The sequence below is a fragment of the Garra rufa genome, chromosome 1 (genome assembly GCF_049309525.1).
Source record: "Garra rufa chromosome 1, GarRuf1.0, whole genome shotgun sequence".
Lineage (NCBI taxonomy): Eukaryota > Metazoa > Chordata > Actinopteri > Cypriniformes > Cyprinidae > Garra > Garra rufa.
In genome coordinates this window covers 43,644,105-43,664,650 of record NC_133361.1, presented here as the reverse complement: position 1 = coordinate 43,664,650, position 20,546 = coordinate 43,644,105, and the positions used below count along the sequence as shown (strand labels likewise).

Below are 20,546 nucleotides of genomic sequence, written 5' to 3'. Positions count from 1 at the left end.
TCACAAATGCAATTTTTAATATCTCACAATTCTGACTTTTTTCTCACAAATATGTTAATATCTCGTAATTCTGTCTTTTTCTCACAATTCTGATATTTTTCTCACAAATGCGATTTTTAATATCTCGCAATTCTGACTTTTTCTCACAATTCTGATATTTTTTCTCAAAAATATGAGTTTATATCTCATAATTCACACTTTTTTCTCACAGTTCAGATTTTTTTCTCAAAAATGTTAGTGTATATCTCAGAATTCTGACTTTTTTCTCACAAATGTGAATTTTAATCTCTCAAATCTGACTTTTTTTCTCACAAATGAGTTTATATCTCACAATTCACACTTTTTTCTCACAATTCAGATTTTTTTCTCAAAAATATGAGTTTATATTTCACAATTCACACTTTTTTCTCACAATTCAGATTTTTTTTCTCACAAATATGAGTTTAAATCACAATTACTTGCCATTCTGACTTTTTTCCTCACAATTCTGCCATTTTTCTTACAAATGCGAGTTTATATCTCACAATTCTCACTTTTTTCTTACAAATGCAATTCATATCTTGCAATTCTCTTTTTTCTCGCAATTCTCACTTTTTTCTCAAATGCGAGTTTATATCTCACAATTCTCACTTTTTTCTTGCAATTGTGAGTTTACATAGCAATTCTCACTTTTTTTCTCACAATTGCGAGTTTATATCTTGCAATTCTGACATTTTTCTCACAAATGCAAGTTCATATCTTACTTTTTCTCGCCATTCTGACTTTTTTCACAAATGTGAGTATATATCTCCCAATTCTGACTTTTTTCTTGCAATTCTGATATTTTTCTCACAATTGCAAGTTTATATCTCACAATTCTGACATTTTTCTCGCAGTTCTCACTTTTTCTCACAACTGCGAGTTTATATCTTGAAATTCAGATTTTTTTTATGTAACCTTATTATTATGCAACCACTGCATTTAAATCACAATTCAAACAAAGATGCTTCATACATTCAGCATGAGCAGTTTTTAATATCAAATTAGATTGTATAACTTAAAGAATTGCAATTCAGTCTCTGTCAGCAGGTGGCGCTAATGGAACTGCAGCAAAGCTGAGCTTATAAACACTACTCTAATATGCATTATACAGAGGCAAAATGAAAAGAAAATACCATCTAAACTTTTCTAAAGGCGGTCAGTTCCCCTCAGAGATACATTCATATAATCTCCTAACACCAAATATATCGTGGTTCGTTTAACATCTTAACCGACTTGAATCGTCACATATTTTTATCGATATATTAGACAATTATGAATAATTATCTGGTGTGAAAGACACAATGACCTATGTCATGGATATGCAAGAAAAAAAAACCTATAAATGATCCTATTATTAAAAAAATCATTTAAATGAATTTAAAGTTTCTTTTAATTCTCTCGCCAGCCTCATGTGTGATGGTTTAAGTGGCCATAGCTTACCCTTGTTCCTGGCCTTAATCATGATACTGTCGCGTGTGGCATCACTGCAGGCGTCTATGGCACAGAATGTACCCTGGCCGCGGGCTCTGCTCAGGATATGAGGGTACTGGGTCTACGTGAAGGGAAGAAGAAACGAGACGTTAAACAAATGTACGGCTCATAATGTGAAAGGTATCATCAATCCACAGCCACAGCCTCAAAACAAACACTCATTATGCTGACAAGATTGATTACAGGCTCAGGTTTCCTCTCCGGCAGCAGAAGTTATGAGGCCAGTCCACAGATGAACAATGAACGTCCACATAATAGAACCATTAATGGTTTTAAAGCATCTCGCGCTGAACCGTGGCACCTGTGAGGAATCAGTCATGTGAGGATATAAATGGAGATGGCCGTACCTGCAGTGCGTAAAGGCCCTGCAAAAGAGCCTTCCCTGAGCGCGTCACCTCTTCCAGAAGGTTCTCTCTTCTGATCACATTAAGCACCTCTGACAAGAACAGATTCTTTGAGGGATCTCCCATCCATGTGTTGAAGATTCTGTAGGGCTGAGGTGCATTCAGTCATGTCAGTATAAATTGTCAATTTACTTGTGTAAAAATTCTCATACTCAAGTCTTCTTTATGTCATGCAACCAATTAGCTTTTTGTGGCATTTAGTTTATGTCTTTTAGCTTTGAGGTAATCAGTAGGCAAATACACTATTAAATGTTTTTATTTTGTGTGTGTGTGTGTGTGTGTGTTTTTTTTTTTGGTAAATATAAAGTTTTTTGAAGGTAACTAGACAAAAAAAGGCCATTGGCTATTTAAAAACAAAACAAAAAAGGGTTCTTTAGTATGTTCCACTTCAACTTAAAAAAGGCTATTAGCTATTAAAACAAAACAAAAAACAGTTATTTCAGTATGTTCTACCTCAACTTAAAAATAAAAATATTTAAGGCTATTTAAAAAAATTAACAAAACAAAACTAAACAAAAAAGGGCCCTTCAATATGTTCTACCTCAACTAAACAAGGCTATTTTCTATTTAAAAAAAAAAAAACACTAAACAAAACATCAAAACAAAAAAACAGAACAAAAAACAGGTCCTTTAGTATGTTCCACCTTAACCTAAAAAAGGCTATTGGCTATTAAAAAACAAAACAAACATACAAACAAAACTCAACTAACAAAACAAAAAAAGGTATTTTAGTATGTTCAGTACTTCAACTTAAAAAAGGCTATTGGCTATTAAAAAAAAAAAAAAAAAAAAAGTCCTGTAGTATGTTCCACCACAACTTAAAAGGCTATTGCTATTAAAAAATTAAACAAAACAAAACAAAAACACAAAATATAAAAAGGGTCCTTCAATAAAGCCTTGAAAAGGTTATTGGTTATTAAAAAACAAAACAAAACAAAACAAAAAAATGCATTGGGTGTTTAAAAAAAAGGATCCTTCAAAATGTTCTACAACTTAAAAAAGGTTATTGGATATTTCAAAAACAAAATTAAAACAAAATAAAACAAAACAAAACAAAAAACAATTGGCTATTTAAAAAAACTAAATTAAACAAAACCACAAAAAAACAAAACAAAAACAAATCCATCAGTATACCTTAACTTAAAAAAGGCTATTGGCTATTTTTTTTTTTTTTTTAAATGAAACAAAACAAAACAGAAAAAAGATCCTTCTATATGTTCAACCTCAACTTTAAAAAAGGCTATTGGCTATTAAAAAAAAAAAAAAAAAACTAAACTAAACACAAAAAACAAAAAAGGATTCTTCAATATGTTTTACCTCAACTTAAAAGAGGCTATTGGCTAATAAAAAAACAAAACACTAAAAAAAAACAAAAACAAACAAACAAACAAAAAAGGCTATTAAAAAACAAAACGGGGTTCTTCAATAAAGAAATCTTGCAAACAATTGAATGATAATCATAATTTCATTATTGGTATAATCACACTCACACTAAGATCTTTTAGACCATAACATGACATTTTTGTTATTGTTTTGTAATAATAATAATAGTGGGAGGGGTCTAAGTGTGATTAATTATTAAAATGATCACACTCAGATCCCTTTTTACAACATTTGATACAAACAACCTCTTTTCAGTTTACAACATTTGGGAAGTTGCAACAAGGGAATGTTGTGTTCATATATTATCGTTAACCAAGATCTTCAACACAGTCAGCTGTTATTCTTGTAATCTAACCATTTATAGCCAATTAACTAAATGTAGCCCAAGCGATTCTTTTGGTTTAGAATTTAGATTACTTTACAGAAAGAAACATGCTTCTAACAGTAGGGGGCGTGATTGTTCAATTCCATACAGCTATGAACCTCATCAAAGGACATGCAATCATTTAGACAAACAACTGTGAAACTGACAGAACAATCACCTGGTACTAAAGCACATTATAACGCCATTCATCAATGATGACTCGTTAGCAAAAATGATAAAACAGTCAGTTGGGTACAATTCACGGGGAATGACTTTGCGTTGCCGATTTTGTATGAGGGGACATGTGAGGAAGCGGTGACAGCTCTTACTTTGTCTGCTTGCAGTTCATCCCTGTGGTAATATCCTCCTGTCAGCATCTTCTTGCTGAAGGAGACAACATCAGCAGGGTCATCCAGGCCCCAATACTCATGGGCCCAGAACTTGCCTGTTGTTCCTCCACCTGTCTGCACCTCATCCACGTGGAAAGCACAGCCGTGCTGAAAGAACCAGACACAGATAAACATCTGTCAGCTCACTCCCTGTCAAAACCCATCCTGTCAGCCCGCATAAAACTGCATACAACACCCGCCGGACACGGCCGTTGCGCTTTACCACACTCCATTTGAAGCGAACACTTCCTGAGCTTTTCAGGGAGAGTGCGGACTTCATCACAAATACTTAAGGAGCCTCTTTTCTCTACATAAAGCTGGCATATTCAATTATTTCCTTTTGTCTCCTGCCTTATCTCATTCAGAAGGACTCAAATTAGAGCAGATAAGAAGAACTTCTTAGAGGCTTGAGTGTCTTTTTTATTGGACTGTTCAAAGAGCCTCATTTTAGTTATTTATAACTGGAGTGTCTATCTCAAACGACTTCAAAGGACAGATCTGGTAAACAAGGACGACCGTGGAAGATAACTAAGCATTATAGAAAGCAGTTAGCCTGAAAAAAAAAAACAAAAAAAAAAAAACACTTCACCTTGCGTGCAATATTTCGCAGTTTGATGAAGAAGTCAGGGGAAGCGTGGTTGTCCCCTCCCTCTGCCTGGATGGGCTCGATCACAATGCCAGCCACCGGTTTGCCCTTCTGCCTCCACTTCACGATGAGATCCTCAACCTGGCACACACAGAAATGAATATCTTACTAACAGTTGAGGTCAAAAGTTTCAGAATCTGCAAAATGTTAATTATTTGACCAAAATAAGAGGGATCATACAAAATGCATGTTATTGTTTATTTAGTACTGACCTGAATAAGATATTTCACAAACAAGATAGTCCGCAAGAGAAAATAATAGTAATAGTTAGAAAAGTGCACTTTTTCCTTATTTTGCCTAAATATCATTTTTTTTTCATTTAGTATTGCCCTTCAGAGGCTACAAAAGATTTCCCAGAAGACAAAATAAGTAAAATTTACCCTAACCTTCAAATTCAAGTTTTCACCTGTACTAAACCCCAAATATTCCTTTGCTTACTATGTGGAGGAAGGTTTTTAACACATCAAGGAGACATCTCTGACCTCCTCCAGGCAGCGGGCCTCTTCCTGTGCGTTCTCCCTCACAAACTCCTCCAGAGGGTACTGCAGCTTAGGGAAAGGTGCGATCGGCCAGTCGAACGATGGTATATCCAGCTTGTGAATGGCTTTGGAATGTGTTGTGGCCAGGCAACCTGTAATCCAACAGCACACACATTAGGGGATGGATGTCCTAGGTAAAACAAAACAGCCAGGCTTCTTTGGTTTTCAAATGAAGTCATTCGATACACATAGCTGCAAAGGCAAACAAATGTAAGGCAAATATATCCAAGCTAGATCAAATCCCTGTATGTGCTCAAAATGTACAGTCGTGGCCAAAAGTTTTGAGAATGACACAAATATAGTTTTCACAAAGTTTGCTGCTAAACTGCTTTTAGATCTTTGTTTCAGTTGTTTCTGTGATGTACTGAAATATAATTACAAGCTCTTCATACGTTTCAAAGGCTTTTATCGACAATTACATGACATTTATGCAAAGAGTCAGTATTTGCAGTGTTGGCCCTTCTTTTTCAGGACCTCTGCAATTCGACTGGGCATGCTCTCAATCAACTTCTGGGCCAAATCCTGACTGATAGCAACCCATTCTTTCATAATCACTTCTTGGAGTTTGTCAGAATTAGTGGGTTTTTGTTTGTCCACCCGCCTCTTGAGGATTGACCACAAGTTCTCAATGGGATTAAGATCTGGGGAGTTTCCAGGCCATGGACCCAAAATTTCAACGTTTTGGTCCCCGAGCCACTTAGTTATCACTTTTGCCTTATGGCACGGCGCTCCATCGTGCTGGAAAATGCATTGTTCTTCACCAAACTGTTGTTGGATTGTTGGAAGAAGTTGCTGTTGGAGGGTGTTTTGGTACCATTCTTTATTCATGGCTGTGTTTTTGGGCAAAATTGTGAGTGAGCCCACTCCCTTGGATGAGAAGCAACCCCACACATGAATGGTCTCAGGATGCTTTACTGTTGGCATGACACAGGACTGATGGTAGCGCTCACCTTTTCTTCTCCGGACAAGCCTTTTTCCAGATGCCCCAAACAATCGGAAAGAGGCTTCATCGGAGAATATGACTTTGCCCCAGTCCTCAGCAGTCCATTCGCCATACTTTTTGCAGAAGATCAATCTGTCCCTGATGTTTTTTTTGGAGAGAAGTGGCTTCTTTGCTGCCCTTCTTGACATCAGGCCATCTTCCAAAAGTCTTGGCCTCACTGTGTGTGCAGATGCGCTCACACCTGCCTGCTGCCATTCCTGAGCAAGCTCTGCACTGGTGGCACTCCGATCCCGCAGCTGAATCCTCTTTAGGAGACGATCCTGGTGCTTGCTGGACTTTCTTGGACGTCCTGAAGCCTTCTTAACAATGCAGTGGAAAGTTTTTTTCAGGATTAAGTTAATTTTCATGGCAAAGAAGGACTATGCAATTCATCTGATCACTCTTCATAACATTCTGGAGTATATGCAAATTGCTATTATAAAAACTTAAGCAGCAACTTTTCCAATTTCCAATATTTATGTAATTCTCAAAACTTTTGGCCACGACTGTACTCTAGGAAAACTGCATCAGACACACCTTTCAATTATATTTAATAAATCAACATATAATTTACAAGCACTAACCCAAAGTTCTCCCATGGAAAGCTCCCATAAAAGACAAGATGCTCAAATCTGGGCATCCAGGACTCTAAAACAGAAAAAAATAGATTAGTGTGAATGAAAAAAAAAATCATAGTCATATGCGTAGTGCTTTTTTAAAAGATTTTTTCTAACCTGGTTGATCATGCAAGTGTCAACTTCCTGCTCAGTGGGGGTGGCGTATCCTCTCTCCTTATTCTAGCAACCAATAAAAACAAGTATTAGATATCAGGTCAATCATGATATGCCAATTAATCAGATTAATAGAAATGAATATCAATATTTGCTGAGACATTTTTATATTTTGTTTGTGTGTGTGTATATATATATGTACATGCATTTATGTACATATTTATCTAGATGTAATCTATTATATCTATAACTATATGTATATAAAACTATATAAGAAGCTATATAAGAAACTATATATATATATATATATATATATATATATATATATATATATATATATATATATATATATATATATGTGGTTCAAAGACGTTAAGATGTCAACATCAAAAGAAATGATGACACAAAAGTGATTTTACGTCCATAGAAAGCACATTAAATGTAAGTAAAGTGCCTACTTTTAAGGTTTCAAGTAAGTTTTTGGAGAATAAAATGTCACAATTTGGTGGAAATAATGTTACAGTGTCATTTAGTGTAACACAATATTTATGTAAAACTTCAAACAACATGCGTATTCTTAAAATATATAAAAGAATAAGGAAGCATATTCAATTTATTGTGTTTTAAATGAGTAAAAATTGGTCTAACTGACCAATGGGCAAAACCTGGGATATTGGCAAATTTTTAAAATGTAGAATTAGTATTTGGGGTGAAAGTATTTAGTCTTTTAATATGTCATAAATTGATTTTTGTTGTAAATATACCTGACAAGATTGTTACACTTAATGACATTTTAATGGGTGTTTTTCTGTAAATTAGCAAAACATGTAAGATATTTATTTTTTGCTGAAAAAAAAACAATAAACTTTTTAATTTTTTTTTTGGAAAAACAACTATTTAAAGCAGTATTACACTTACTGTTTTTATGCTTAAATAATTGTTTGTCTTTGTTTTTTGTCTATATATATATATATATATATATAAATCATTTATTATTTATTTTTCAATTTATTGTTTATTGTCCACAATAAAGCCAATAGTTCACAACAATCCATTTCACAATCAACCTAATATGGCATTTACATACCAGTTAGGAACTGTTTTTTGTGTGATTATATCATATTTGGTTATGAATAATTGCATCAATTGATAGCCCCTAATATAAAGTAATCTGAAAAAATCTACTATGAAATGTAAGTGATAACGCCAATGAAAAAATATTTATTTAATTATTTTTATTTATTTATTTATTATTTTTATGTTTAATAATTACTACAGCATGTTTTGTTCTTCAACCATTTCAGAAAGAGCACTTCTCCATGTGTGTTTTAATACTGCCAGAATAAAACCAATATCACACCTAAGTATATAAAGCAAATGTGCTTTGTTAGGGTCATCATGACACATTAAGTCTGCAAGTGAGCAAACTGAGGAAAGTCCACTTACTCTGTACCAGATAAACATGCTTTTGAAAGCATTCTCATTGGAGCAGGAACCACAGGCCATGGTTTGCACTCGTGTCATCCCGCTGGGGGCAATCTGATGTAAAAAAAAAAAAAAAAAAAAAGTCATTCACTGCACTCCACACTACCATAAACAGCAAACCTCTTCCAGCCAATGTGAAAAAGAGTGCACTCATTTAAGAGAGTCGTTGCGATATCTGCAAAGGATGTTATCAAGACAATCCCTAAGGGCTGTTTTGTTTAACTGCCGAACACAAGCTGTTTTTCAAGTGAAAGGTTGCAGTTGCCTCATTATTGGGGCAGATCCAGACAATCTGGAATCCTTGCGCAAAATGTAGTCCTTACTCTTTACATATAAAGCGTTTCAGCATTATCAGCAATAATTAATAAAGACATATGTTGTAATCAGCTTTTGTGGACATTTCGAAATATGAACACAGTTTGATTTTTCAGGAGATGCTTCACTTGTGTTTTTTCCAATCCAACAACACTCACCGACAGCAGGCTCTCCATCAGTTTGTCTGGAAAGTTCTCAGGTGGCAAAATACCAAGTGCCGGCCGGTTGACAAATGCACTCTGTGAAAACAAGGATTCGTTTTAAGTGCCCAAGAAAAGTAATTCTTTCCTATATTTATGCACTTTCCTACTGAAGTAGGAAGTTTAGGTCAGACATGCATGTTAGATCAGACATGTCGTCCTTTATAATAGCAAATAGGCTTTACTGGCTATTTGCTAGTCAGTTGCAGGTGTTATAAGGGGACAGGACATTCTCATTTTGAAAAGCATTTGATAAAAAAAAAATCTGTATAGTGCAGGATGTGTGAATAATATTTTTGGTCCGTTTCTATTTGAAAAATACTACTAATATTAAAGGAATAGTTCATCCAAAAAATGAAAATTTTATGTTCATCTGCGTACCCCCAGGGCATCAAGATGTAGGTGACTTCAGTAGAACACAAACCAAGATTTTTAACTCAAACCATTGCAGTCTGTTAGTCATATAATGGCAGTCAATGGGACCCACAGCTATGAGAGTTAAAAAAAACACACACAGACTGTTGTAAACGCACTCAGGACAGTTGGACATTGTGGTGGATCGGAGGTAAAAAATTATATAAATACTGTCCAGTTTCTTGCACAGAGCGATTGTTTTGTGTGTTAAGACCTCAGTGTATCATCACAAGCCACAGGGTTTAATTTGGTTTTGTCTGTGTACGTTTTTATGACTCTCAAAGCCATGGGTCCCATTGACTGCCATTATATGACTGACAGACAGCAACGGTTTGAGTTAAAAATCTTTGTTTGTGTTCTACTGAAGAAACAAAGTCACCTTCATCTTGGATGCCCTGGGGGTAAGCAAATAAACATTTTTATTCTTGGGTGAAAAAAATGCAGTCCTACAGGCCAGAAACTGTAGAACAGTAGTATATTTGCTAAAAGTGAATTATAAAGCAAGTGAATTTAATTATGTTATTGTCATTGAAATTCAATATCATATCCTGTGCACTATGCCTTTAAAAGTCTCTCATTTCGTCACACTCATGCTGACGGATCACTGCAAATCTAATTTGCATTCTACAAATCTATAAATACACACAAACAATGATTTCACAGTCTGATCAGGACTCACCACATTATTTGGATTGGTCATCACTTTCATTAAGGCTGGATGATTGTAACCTAGAAAGAAGGATCAAAAATATTATCAGTCTATTCATTATACATGTGGTGCGATATCTGCAGAGATAGATTCGACAGTGTAAACACACAAACTCACCAAAACAAACAGCAAATAAATTGACCGGTCACATTGGTCAATTGGAGCCGAAGGCAACAAAGCGTATTTGCATGCTAGTGGGTTTAGGTGGATAATTGATATAGTCGCTCTCAATAAGTACAGCGGCAGTTAAGCAGAGCTACTATTATACAAAACCACACAAAGTACTTAATAGTAATAATAATAAGTATTTTAAAAAGTAGCCATTTAATAAAGCTACAATTAAATATTTATCATTGAGTCTCATTGTAATGTATAACAAAATAGCAAACCATGGTACCAAAAATATTTTGTTTAATTAGTTAGAATAGATGTATAAAGTCAAATCCCTTTATGAGAGTATCCAAATGGACATCTACTGTTTTATTTAAAAATGAACAAACTTTATTTTGTAAAATGTTTACCTGAGAAGTGAACTTAAATAAGTAGATCTTTTATTACACAATGCAATGACTTTCCTTTATTTAAAGTCTGGCTTAAGCGTCCAAATACCTTTTGGGAACACTGCGCACTCTGATGCAGGGCCGTGCAGAGACCCTTAAAGGGGCAGGTGCTCAAAGTATAAAAAGGGCACCTGGAACAAGGCATTAAAGAGCCCCTCGGGTCCATCACCTCATTGTAGGCATCCAGTTACTTACGTAATAAGTAACAATGTCATTAATAAGACAAATAATGCATTATTCAAAGTTTAAATAAATTGCATTTATGTTTAGTTCAGGACTCAAACAATAGAATTAGTAATATTTTTATCAATATAAAAGGGGCTCTCTAAATAGGGATGTGCTTAAAACATCAGTACAGCAATACTGTACTGTATATTGTGACACATTCCTTGCTGATACACGTATTATTACAGAGGCTTCTAGCAGCCAATGCTGTGAAGCAGTTTTGAGAAAGAAACAGAACATAAAAGACAATTTTAATGTTTAAAAGATTAAAAATATTTTCTTTGGACCCATTAATTTTGATTAGAAATTGTTGTGTATTAAATTGTCAAACGTAAAGATTCTTCTCTCTGTTAAACACAATAATAAAGAACAGCTGTTATATTAAACTCTTGTGTGGTCACTATTGAAAATATATGTGGCCCCTGATGTATTGTATTGCAAGATTGTAGACGGTAGAATATTAAGGCATAAAATGGCATGATTTATAATTCAGATACAGGTTCACACAAAAACAAAATATCGTATACAATGGAATTTCAGCCTTTATAGACGTTTTTCCTGAACACGGAAGTAAGTCCGACTCTTAACTGAAAGAATGCTTTGCATTTCCGGTCTGCATTGTTTCTAGTCAAATTAGGGTATATTCCAAGCTAATAAACTAATGTTAAACCTATTAAAATGTTTTTAAAAAGCACCCGCGGAAATAAATGTTATCTCGTCCCGCTCCCGCCCACGACATTCATGTTTTGTCCCGCTCCCGCCCACAAAAGCCCGCATAAAATTAACCTATAGAGATTTTTTCAGTACATCGGTTGAATTTACATGAAAAAGTTCTGTAACATCTCGTAAGTTCAACTAGACCCCAGCATAAATGCTCTGGATAAAATATTTGTTATTTAAGCTAAGCATCAACATTCACAAACCACTGTTATTCTTAACAAAAAAGCAAACATGAGCTACTGCGTGCATCCAAGGCAGAATGCAAACAAACAAACCTTTAAAGTTGACATCTCAGTACGCAATCTCATAAAGCTCTTATAACACAATTGATATTACGCACGATTAGCCTTTCATAAATGTCTACACTTTGTGTGTTGTAATTCGTAAGCACGCAATATTCAGCACTGTCCAAAACTTTTGAGCAGTGAGTGGATTTTAACTTGAACACCACTGATTGGCGATGCGTTCCAGAAATCAGCAGATGGCTACATTCCTCACGCTGCAAACAAGCTTTAAATCGAAACTGCCTATTCTCACGCTTACTAATCATATTTATGTTGTTCTTGCAGCTTTTGTGCAATAGGTGAATAACAATTTTTTGTTTTTAGATATTTTATGTTTAGATATTTCTATTTTGCGGGAGTCCCGCGAATCATTTTATTTTCCCGCATCCCGCACACACACGAGTCTCTACCCGCCCGCACCCGCACTTGCCCATCAAGATTCGTCCGGCGCCGCACTCTGTCGCAGGTCTCTAGTGTAGATGACACGAAGCAGCGGACGTTAGCTACATTAAAAACAGATGGACGCTATTTGAATGGGTTCCTGTGGAAACCGGAACAGAAAAGCATTCAATCTGATGTTAGAATTCGTAATGGCGGCCCTCATCGTTTACTCAGGAAAAAGGTCTATACCATTAAAAGGGATAAATCGAGTCTATAATTAATTATATTTTTCTTAATTGTTTAGATTTTTAGAAGGCACATTAACATCTTTCACATTTACAACTCTATGTGTTTGCTGCATAAAAACTAGGTCGATAATTGCAATAATTTGACCATAAAGAGCTGAAAAATGTGGAAATAAAAATTCATTCTCTGTCACGAGGGGGCGCTTTAGGAGCGCTGAAATACTACGGTTTCCATGGGAACGGCTGAAAGCAAAGCAGCATTAAAGCTGTTTTATCAGGCATGAAATGAAAATGCCAATGTCACGTTTCTGAGGACAGTCGGGTCCCTTCAGATACATTCATATAAAGACATCAGTGCCGCGTTTTGACTTTGAAACGTACAGCGTGCATATTTATTCCATGACATCATTGCCTTCTGAAGAATAATCCAGCTCTATCGCGATTCTCGTCTTTCCGTCCCCAAATGTAAGACCTCCTAAATTATAATTAAGTCTTTTCTTATACTATTAACATATATAAAACTTTTTATGGCCTTAAAGGTCCACTGAAGTGCCTTGAAACACGCAGCGTTACAGTGTGTTCACACGGGGCGTAAGCGTCAACGCTTAACGGAAGGCGTGGCTGACGTTTATGGTCATAGCAGCGTCAGCCAATGAAATGCTGCTCTTGAACAGGATGAACGTGATTGGCTGCCGCCTGGCCACTGTATTTGCATAGAGCGATCTGATTGGCTGACGCGGCGCTTCACTGGCGTTGCTCGCGGCAGAAGTTGAAAATTTCTCAACTTCTGCCGCGAGCAACGCTAGTGAAGCACCGCCGACGGATCCACAATTCTTTTCGGCAACGCTTGACGTCACCCATTCAAAGTCAATGGGAAGCGTTGACGCTTACGGTGCGTTCACACTACAGCGTCAAATTTGCGCTCAGTGCCGCTGGCAACGCTACAACGCCACTGCTTTGGGGTGTGTCAAATTTAGGACAGAGCACGCCTCTGAAAAACAATGTTCACACCCTATTTACGTTCCATTGTCTTCTTTTAACGGCGGTTCGCAAACTAAACTGTTGCGTATACTAACAACATGCAAAGTACATTTACTTTTGCGTGACTTTTTCAATACTATGTGATTTCAGCTCAGTAATCCACCAGTTTTGGAAACATGCGTCATAATCCTGCCTTGCCTACTTTTCACAGCGATTGGTTGTCGCCCGGCGTTTTGCGCTCGAGATTTGCATAAAGTTGAGGAATGCCCAACCTTTTGACGCTCTCAGCTGCTCTCAACGCTTTCTCCGCGCCGCTTCCAATCCCAAAATGCACCACGCGACCGTTTACGCGCAACTTCCATATGAATGAATTGAAAACGCTCGCTTCGCCCCGCTCGCTACGTGCCAGTGTGAACGCACCGTTATTCTATGTTGTGACATACTTTTAACTGAAACAAAAACATATCGCTAAGCACCGCCCACTTATTTTGAACAGCCAATAGCGTTCCATTAATATCTGCTCGGGCCAGAGCCATTGAGCTCGTAAAGCCGCATTTGTAAGCTTATGACAGCAGTCTAATAAATTACCCCATAGATTCAATATGAAACTCTTGCTAAAACAAAATAGTGATCATAATCATGCTGAGGCTGTGTAGTTTAATACATGCCGATCGCACATATGAGCGCATATGATCTGCTCCGGGTTATTGCGTCTCTGTGTAGGGGGCGGGACAATACGGATTCTAGAGAGCATTTGATTGGACAGAACGTTTGATGAGAAACTGAAGTGCTCTTCAAATCTTAAAAAAAGGGCACTTTGATCACTAGGGACAAAAAGGGCAGGTGCTCAAGCACCCTCCGCCCCTCCCCCCTGCACGTGCCTGCTCTGATGAGGCAATTATGAACAGATTAACAATTAATTGTACTGCAGTCTAAAAAATTTTTGAATGTTAAATAGCAGTTAAGGCTGATGCACTCCAAAAAACAAGCCTGAACTGATCTGTTATGATTTATGATTTACCCTGAGCAAACTAAAATGTCATGGTTCACATGAACATGTGTCCTGCCCAAACCGTTTTTGTATTTCTTTTAGTTGAGATTACATAAAACTCTGCATAGCAATCCCAGTTATGACCAGCAGAGAGCTCTTGCTCATGCTGAACGTTCAACAGACAAATTATGACAAAGCACAAAATATGTATTATAGATATCTGGTGCATAACTTCACTGGACGGTGTTGTTCCCTTCTGTCAAAAAACAGAAAGCTGAACTCAGCTGATACATCCCTCATAATAATCTCTCAAAAATTAGGCATCTTAAAAAGTTGCATAATTAATACTACTACCTTTTAAAACCGCATGCTTACAGCTCACTATGCAGTGAAACAGAATAATAGTTTGACCTCAGGTTAAATGCTGTGTTCATCCGGCTCTTCCAGTTCTGTGAGGTCGAGTGAAACAACCATTTGTCCATAAAAATGGATGTGTTTGTGGGAAAACACACCAGCTGTTACCTCACAGGTAATTCCTGTCATGCAGTACATTTTCATGTCATCATTACATGTGTTGGCTAAAATATAAAAATTATATTTCTTTATTAACTCATAGTAGTTTCTTTTATTATTATATCACAAATAGATATAATAGTATAGTATGCTGGGCTAATGAATGTAAGGTATTGTTATTGTGGACACAAAATACTGGCTAATTCTGGGGCTAAACATCTGAAATGTTTAGATTTGTAGAATGCACAGCCACTTCTTTTCCATCAACCAGTCAAAATTTACAACACTGCTGCATAAAAATGTACACTGTTCATTTGTTTACTTTGTAGATAGTTTTTGTGCATTGTGTTACTGTACTTAGATATAATACTGTGCTAAAGTTTTGTCAATTATCACGATAGGAAATTTATATACTGTCACATGCCTAATCACAAAGTAAAGATGAGGTAAATTTTAAATCATAAACTTTGGTTTAAATAGATGTTGCCATTTCTGGCCTGGGCAATTTTTCATGGTTTCTTATTAGTTTCATTTCTCCTAATCAAAATATTTCAAACAATACATATTTTCTTAGAAAATATGTTTAATTCAAAAACAAAAATGTGTTTAATTATATATTTTTTTTCCTATACCGGTACATAAATTTACTACAAAACTATTACCACAATCATAGGATTCAATGATCTATGTTAAGCTATGCTAAAAGTGATATCGCCAGAACAGGAGAACGGCTGAATGGATTTCAAAACGGTAAAACTCAACTTATTAACTCGGGGGGAGTTGGAGAATGAACCTATTTCCAAAAAAAGTAGAGTGTTCCTTTAACATTATATTAGTGAATAAAATGATGGTATTTCATTGTAAATTTAAATCGTAAAACCTAAAATGCTGCAGCCAGTATTTTACTGTAAATTTCACAGAATTTTGCTTTTACAGTGTAGAGTAGGCGATTTCGGAGTGGCTAGCAATAACAAGTTAGCTTTGAAAGCATAACATCCTAACCTCCCTGCATAATCACTCTCCAAAGCCATGCCTCCTCCAAAACACAGACAGACCAGAGGCTAACCAGTGAAATGGTGAGAGATGGCGTTGGTGGGGGATCGAATGCAACGCTGTCAGATTACCTAATGTCTCATTCACATGAACTTTACAGCTCCTTTACAACACCTTCTATTCTCACTCGGTCTGCAAATTAAGTAATTAAACGCGCTGATGATGTATCATCTCTGTGAGAACAGGGTGCACAGAGGTATGCATATACATGCATTGACAGGCAGGTAGGACTGTCTATTGTAGCCCTTGGACCGAGGAATGTGATTGGACAAATATTTTATGGTCCTACGTCTTCCACAGACGATATAAATACATTTAGATGTACTTAGTGATTGCTATCGGGATGTGAAGTGACTTTAAACCCTGCCTTTATGTGCCTGAGCACAATTCTGAAAGTCTTTTATATCTTTGCCAAGAAAAACTTCTTTTATTTACACCACATCTTAAACCTAAGAAAAGGAACAACCCTCATATGACATCTTGACAAGCAAGTACTGACTAGTATAACGCTCCACCCACCGTTTCAGTTATCTAAAAATCTGAAAAAGGGTATATTCGAATTTTTCAGCAAATGTCAAAAGTGGCAGAGTTATTGTTATCTGTTCTCTACGTACTGTAATGGCATGTCCTTTTCAGACACATGCTAGAATAGGCCGCAGGGCACTGAAACTTCGCTCTCTCCTAAACAAACAGGTGTGAATCATATTAAGTAATTGCACAGGTGGATTGTGGTTATGTTGATGATATACAAATGAGAAAAACAAACTCATTTGTAAAACTTAGTTGTAGCAATAGCCAAAAATGTGTCAAAATGTTTGTTTTTTCTTTTAAGCCAAAAGCAAGTAAAGATCATGTTCCATAAGATATTTTGTAAAGTTTCTACCATAAACATATCAAAACCTAATTTTTCATTAGTAATATGCATTACTAAGAACTTCATTTGGACAACTTTAAAGGCAATTTTTTGCACCCTCAGATTCCAGATCTTCAAATAGTTGTATCTCGGACAAATTTTGTCCTATCCTAACAATACAGCAACGAAAAGCTTAATTATTCAGCTTTCAGATTATGTATAAATCTCAGTTTCAAGAAAATGTAACTTATGACTGGTTTTGTGGTCCAGCGTCACATTTCTCTTGCTGCTTCAGTGGTCAAGAAGAAAATGTTACGTCCTTTCGTATGCATGTGCCTGTCATTGTGAATTTTGTGGGTGAGTGGGGGTTGTACACTAATGTACCTCAAATATCCCACAATGCACTACTGTCGAAATGATACAGGAGCAGCAAGTGCGAAGAGACTCAAAGCTCATTAAATCTGAGTCACCACCTGAAGGCACCTCTGAGAGCGAGAGACAGTAGCTTCACTCAATTTGTTGAGGCTGATTAAATGTAAGCAAGCCAACAGACCAAACCAATGACATGCAGACAGAGGAAAAGGCTTTTTCTGTCTCTCAGGTCTGTTTGTTGTATGTGTACAGGCTATCCTCACAGGAAGTCCTCAGTTCCTATCACTCACTTTTAATCATCCACACCAAACATGCCTTCATGCAAAGCCAAAGGACACAGCTCACATTTACTAAACAACAGTGGCCACAGTGACAATGCTATGGTGGATTTTTAGATCCTTTCCATCTCTAGTGCAGTGTTGTTATTGTTACCTAAAACTATTACAAATCATTTTCATTAATTGAAATAAAGCTGAAAAAAGCTGCCAAGTCAACACCTCTGATTTTCATTTAAGCTGAAGTCCTACAATTACTAAAACTTAAACTGAAATAAAAATAAAGCTAAACAGAAATATAAGTTACAAAGGCACATTAAAAAGTCTGAAGTCATACCGATTTGAAACGACGTGAGGGAGAGTAAATGGGTTTATTTGGGTAAACTATTCCTTGAAGCAGCACAAAATACCCCTGACACTAAATAAAAGCAAGTACTAACTCAAGAGAATAACATTAATCCAAAAATGACTGCTTTCATGTTTTACATGTGTCAGTGGTCTGCAGAGGGATGCTTGTGTTGTAAATGAGATCTGCTAATTGACTGAGCTCACCGATGGGGATAGAGGAGATTTGTGTGTACACGTCCAGCATTCGGTTGCCGTCCACGTCCACCAGGTAGTTCCCCCTGCTCTCCTCATAGTTGCAGAAGAAATGAATCGCACCAACATTCTGAAAACCAGGAGAAATGTTGAGTTGAATGAGGCTATGAAGGTGATTTGTGATCCATCTGTGTTTTAGTTTAGTTTATTTGTTTACAGGAGCAATGCACATGACTACAAATGTGCCAGAATGTGCCAAAAAGGCTATTTTTCATCTGTAGACCCTTGACAGAATGTTAAAAAATTCCCTAAAAACAAAAACAAAGCATCTTACACACACATACAAACCTACAAAGTAAAACACTGTATACCTGATATTATTATTATTATTTTATTAATGTTTTTGGTAGAGCTTTAGCTCCATGTGACTGCATGGCTAAAAGGGGCGAACAAAACAAAAATTAAAGGGATAGTTCACCCAAAAATTTAAATTACCCCATGATTTACACACCCTCAATCCAATCTTGGTCTATATGACTTTCTGTTTACAGATGAATACAGTCGGAGCTTTATTAAAAATGTCCTGGCTTTTCTGAGGTTTATAAAGTGAATAGGTGTTGATATTTAGAAGTCTAATAAAGTGCATAAAACCATCATAAAAGTGCTCCACACAGCTCCTGGCAGTTAATGGCCTCCTGAAACGAATCGATTTGTTTTTGTAAGAAAATTATCCATATTTACAACTTTACAAACCGTAATCTCTAGCTTCCACTAACTGTCGTACGAGTGTTCACGAGAGAGTGGCATTTCAGGAGATGATGTAGGACGTAGGCATATAGCCTAAGCTCCGGTTAGAAGTGATGAATTTCGAAGTGTAGGGGAAAGAGCTAAACAAAACACCAGGCAGGAACTGGAAGTACAAAACGAGGATCTGTAAAGAAAAATGATGATTTCGATATAAGCCAAGAGGAATCTGGTTTTCCTTTTACTAAACAAAGGAAACTTTGCTTCCTTTGCTCCTGTAAACAAAACTTTGTTCTCAAGAGACTAGCATATTATCTTTGGAGCTTATGCTATGCCTATGTCCTAGGTCATCCGCTAGAATGCCACTCTCTCGTGAACGTGCACGCGACAGTTAGTGGAAGCTAGAGATTACAGTTTATAAAGTCTTAAATATGGATACTTTTCTTACACAAATGCATTGGTTCGCTTAATGAGGCCTTTATTAACCCCCCGGAGCCATGTGGAGCACTTTTTATGATGGATGGATGCATTTTATTGGACTATTGAATATCAACAGCCATTCACTGCCATTATAAAGATTGGAAAAGACAGGACATTCTTTATATAACTCTTGATTATTTTCATCTGAAGGAAGGAGGTCACATACACCTAGGAGGGCTTGAGCGCGAGTAAATCATGGGCTAATTTAATTTTTTTTGGTGGACTATCCCTTTAATCCTACAAAAATGTAAAATATATTTTCTTTAAACAAATAGTTCAACCAAAAATGAAAAATGTCTCGCCCTCAAGCCATCTAAGATGTAGATAAGTTTTCTTCAGTGAAACAGATTTGGACAAATTTAAATGAGTTTTAAATCAAATTTACATCAGCTGCTGATAAAAACAGAACAATAATCCACATGACTCCAATCCATCAATGAATCAATTCTACTTTGAAAAGTGAAAAACTGTGTGTTTGTAATAAACAAATCCATCATTAAAGCACTTTAACTTTAAACTGCTGCTTTTGGATAAAATACCAGTCCAGAATCTATAATAATGCTTCGGGCAATGAAAATGTCCATCAACTGTTGTCCTTTCACATCAAAATCCACTGTCATATTTGTTTAAACTGTGCATTTTTCTTTGCTTTTTCAGGTAAGATGATTTTTTAACTGGTCAATATTATGAAGCCTTGTATTTTAGCTGGAAGCAACTATTTAAAGTTAAAAACATCTTAATTATTTGTTTATTACAAACACACAGTTTTTTACAAGATTACTTGTAGATTGTTGTGATGTATTTATCAGCTGTTTGAATTCTCATTTTGATGGCACGCATTTACTGCTTTAGTGGATCACAAGTGATATAATGCTAAATCTGTTCCGATGAATAAATAAACAATTTTTGTGTGTGTGTGTGTGAACTACTCCATCAATGGATTCACATACAGTACAAATGAAAAAGCAAAAGATAACACAATTCGCACTGTGACTCATTACCGCAAAATTGTGAGCAGCGGCGCTTTATCTAATGAAAGTGGCGTTTCCCCCGGTGTGGCTTTGAACCTGATGCAGCATCTATTTTTAGCCCATCTGATGAATAGATTATGACTCTTATGTCTGCTCTCATGCGAGGGAGACAGACAGCGGCCAGCAGACACGCGCAGGAGCCGCGCCGAAGCGAATCTGCGATATTAGCTTCATCGATGCCTGTCAGCTCACATCTGTGCTCATCCACAGCGAAGCGGTCAGAAA

At 36.3% G+C, this 20,546-nt stretch overlaps 1 protein-coding gene across 1 annotated transcript in view; it reads right to left on the bottom strand.

The window, feature by feature from the left end:
* abat (4-aminobutyrate aminotransferase) overlaps positions 1 to 20,546 on the bottom strand; it is a 41,113-nt gene that overhangs the window by 2,997 nt on the left and 17,570 nt on the right. The window contains exons 5-15 of the mRNA XM_073841100.1: positions 18,079 to 18,196; positions 10,044 to 10,093; positions 8,909 to 8,989; positions 8,397 to 8,489; positions 6,954 to 7,016; positions 6,804 to 6,867; positions 5,181 to 5,329; positions 4,642 to 4,779; positions 3,993 to 4,160; positions 1,860 to 2,006; positions 1,462 to 1,573 (exon numbers count right to left, since the gene is read on the bottom strand). Of these exons, the coding sequence (XP_073697201.1) occupies positions 1,462 to 1,573; positions 1,860 to 2,006; positions 3,993 to 4,160; positions 4,642 to 4,779; positions 5,181 to 5,329; positions 6,804 to 6,867; positions 6,954 to 7,016; positions 8,397 to 8,489; positions 8,909 to 8,989; positions 10,044 to 10,093; positions 18,079 to 18,196 (1,183 nt within the window). The remainder of the gene's footprint in view (positions 1 to 1,461; positions 1,574 to 1,859; positions 2,007 to 3,992; positions 4,161 to 4,641; positions 4,780 to 5,180; positions 5,330 to 6,803; positions 6,868 to 6,953; positions 7,017 to 8,396; positions 8,490 to 8,908; positions 8,990 to 10,043; positions 10,094 to 18,078; positions 18,197 to 20,546) is intronic.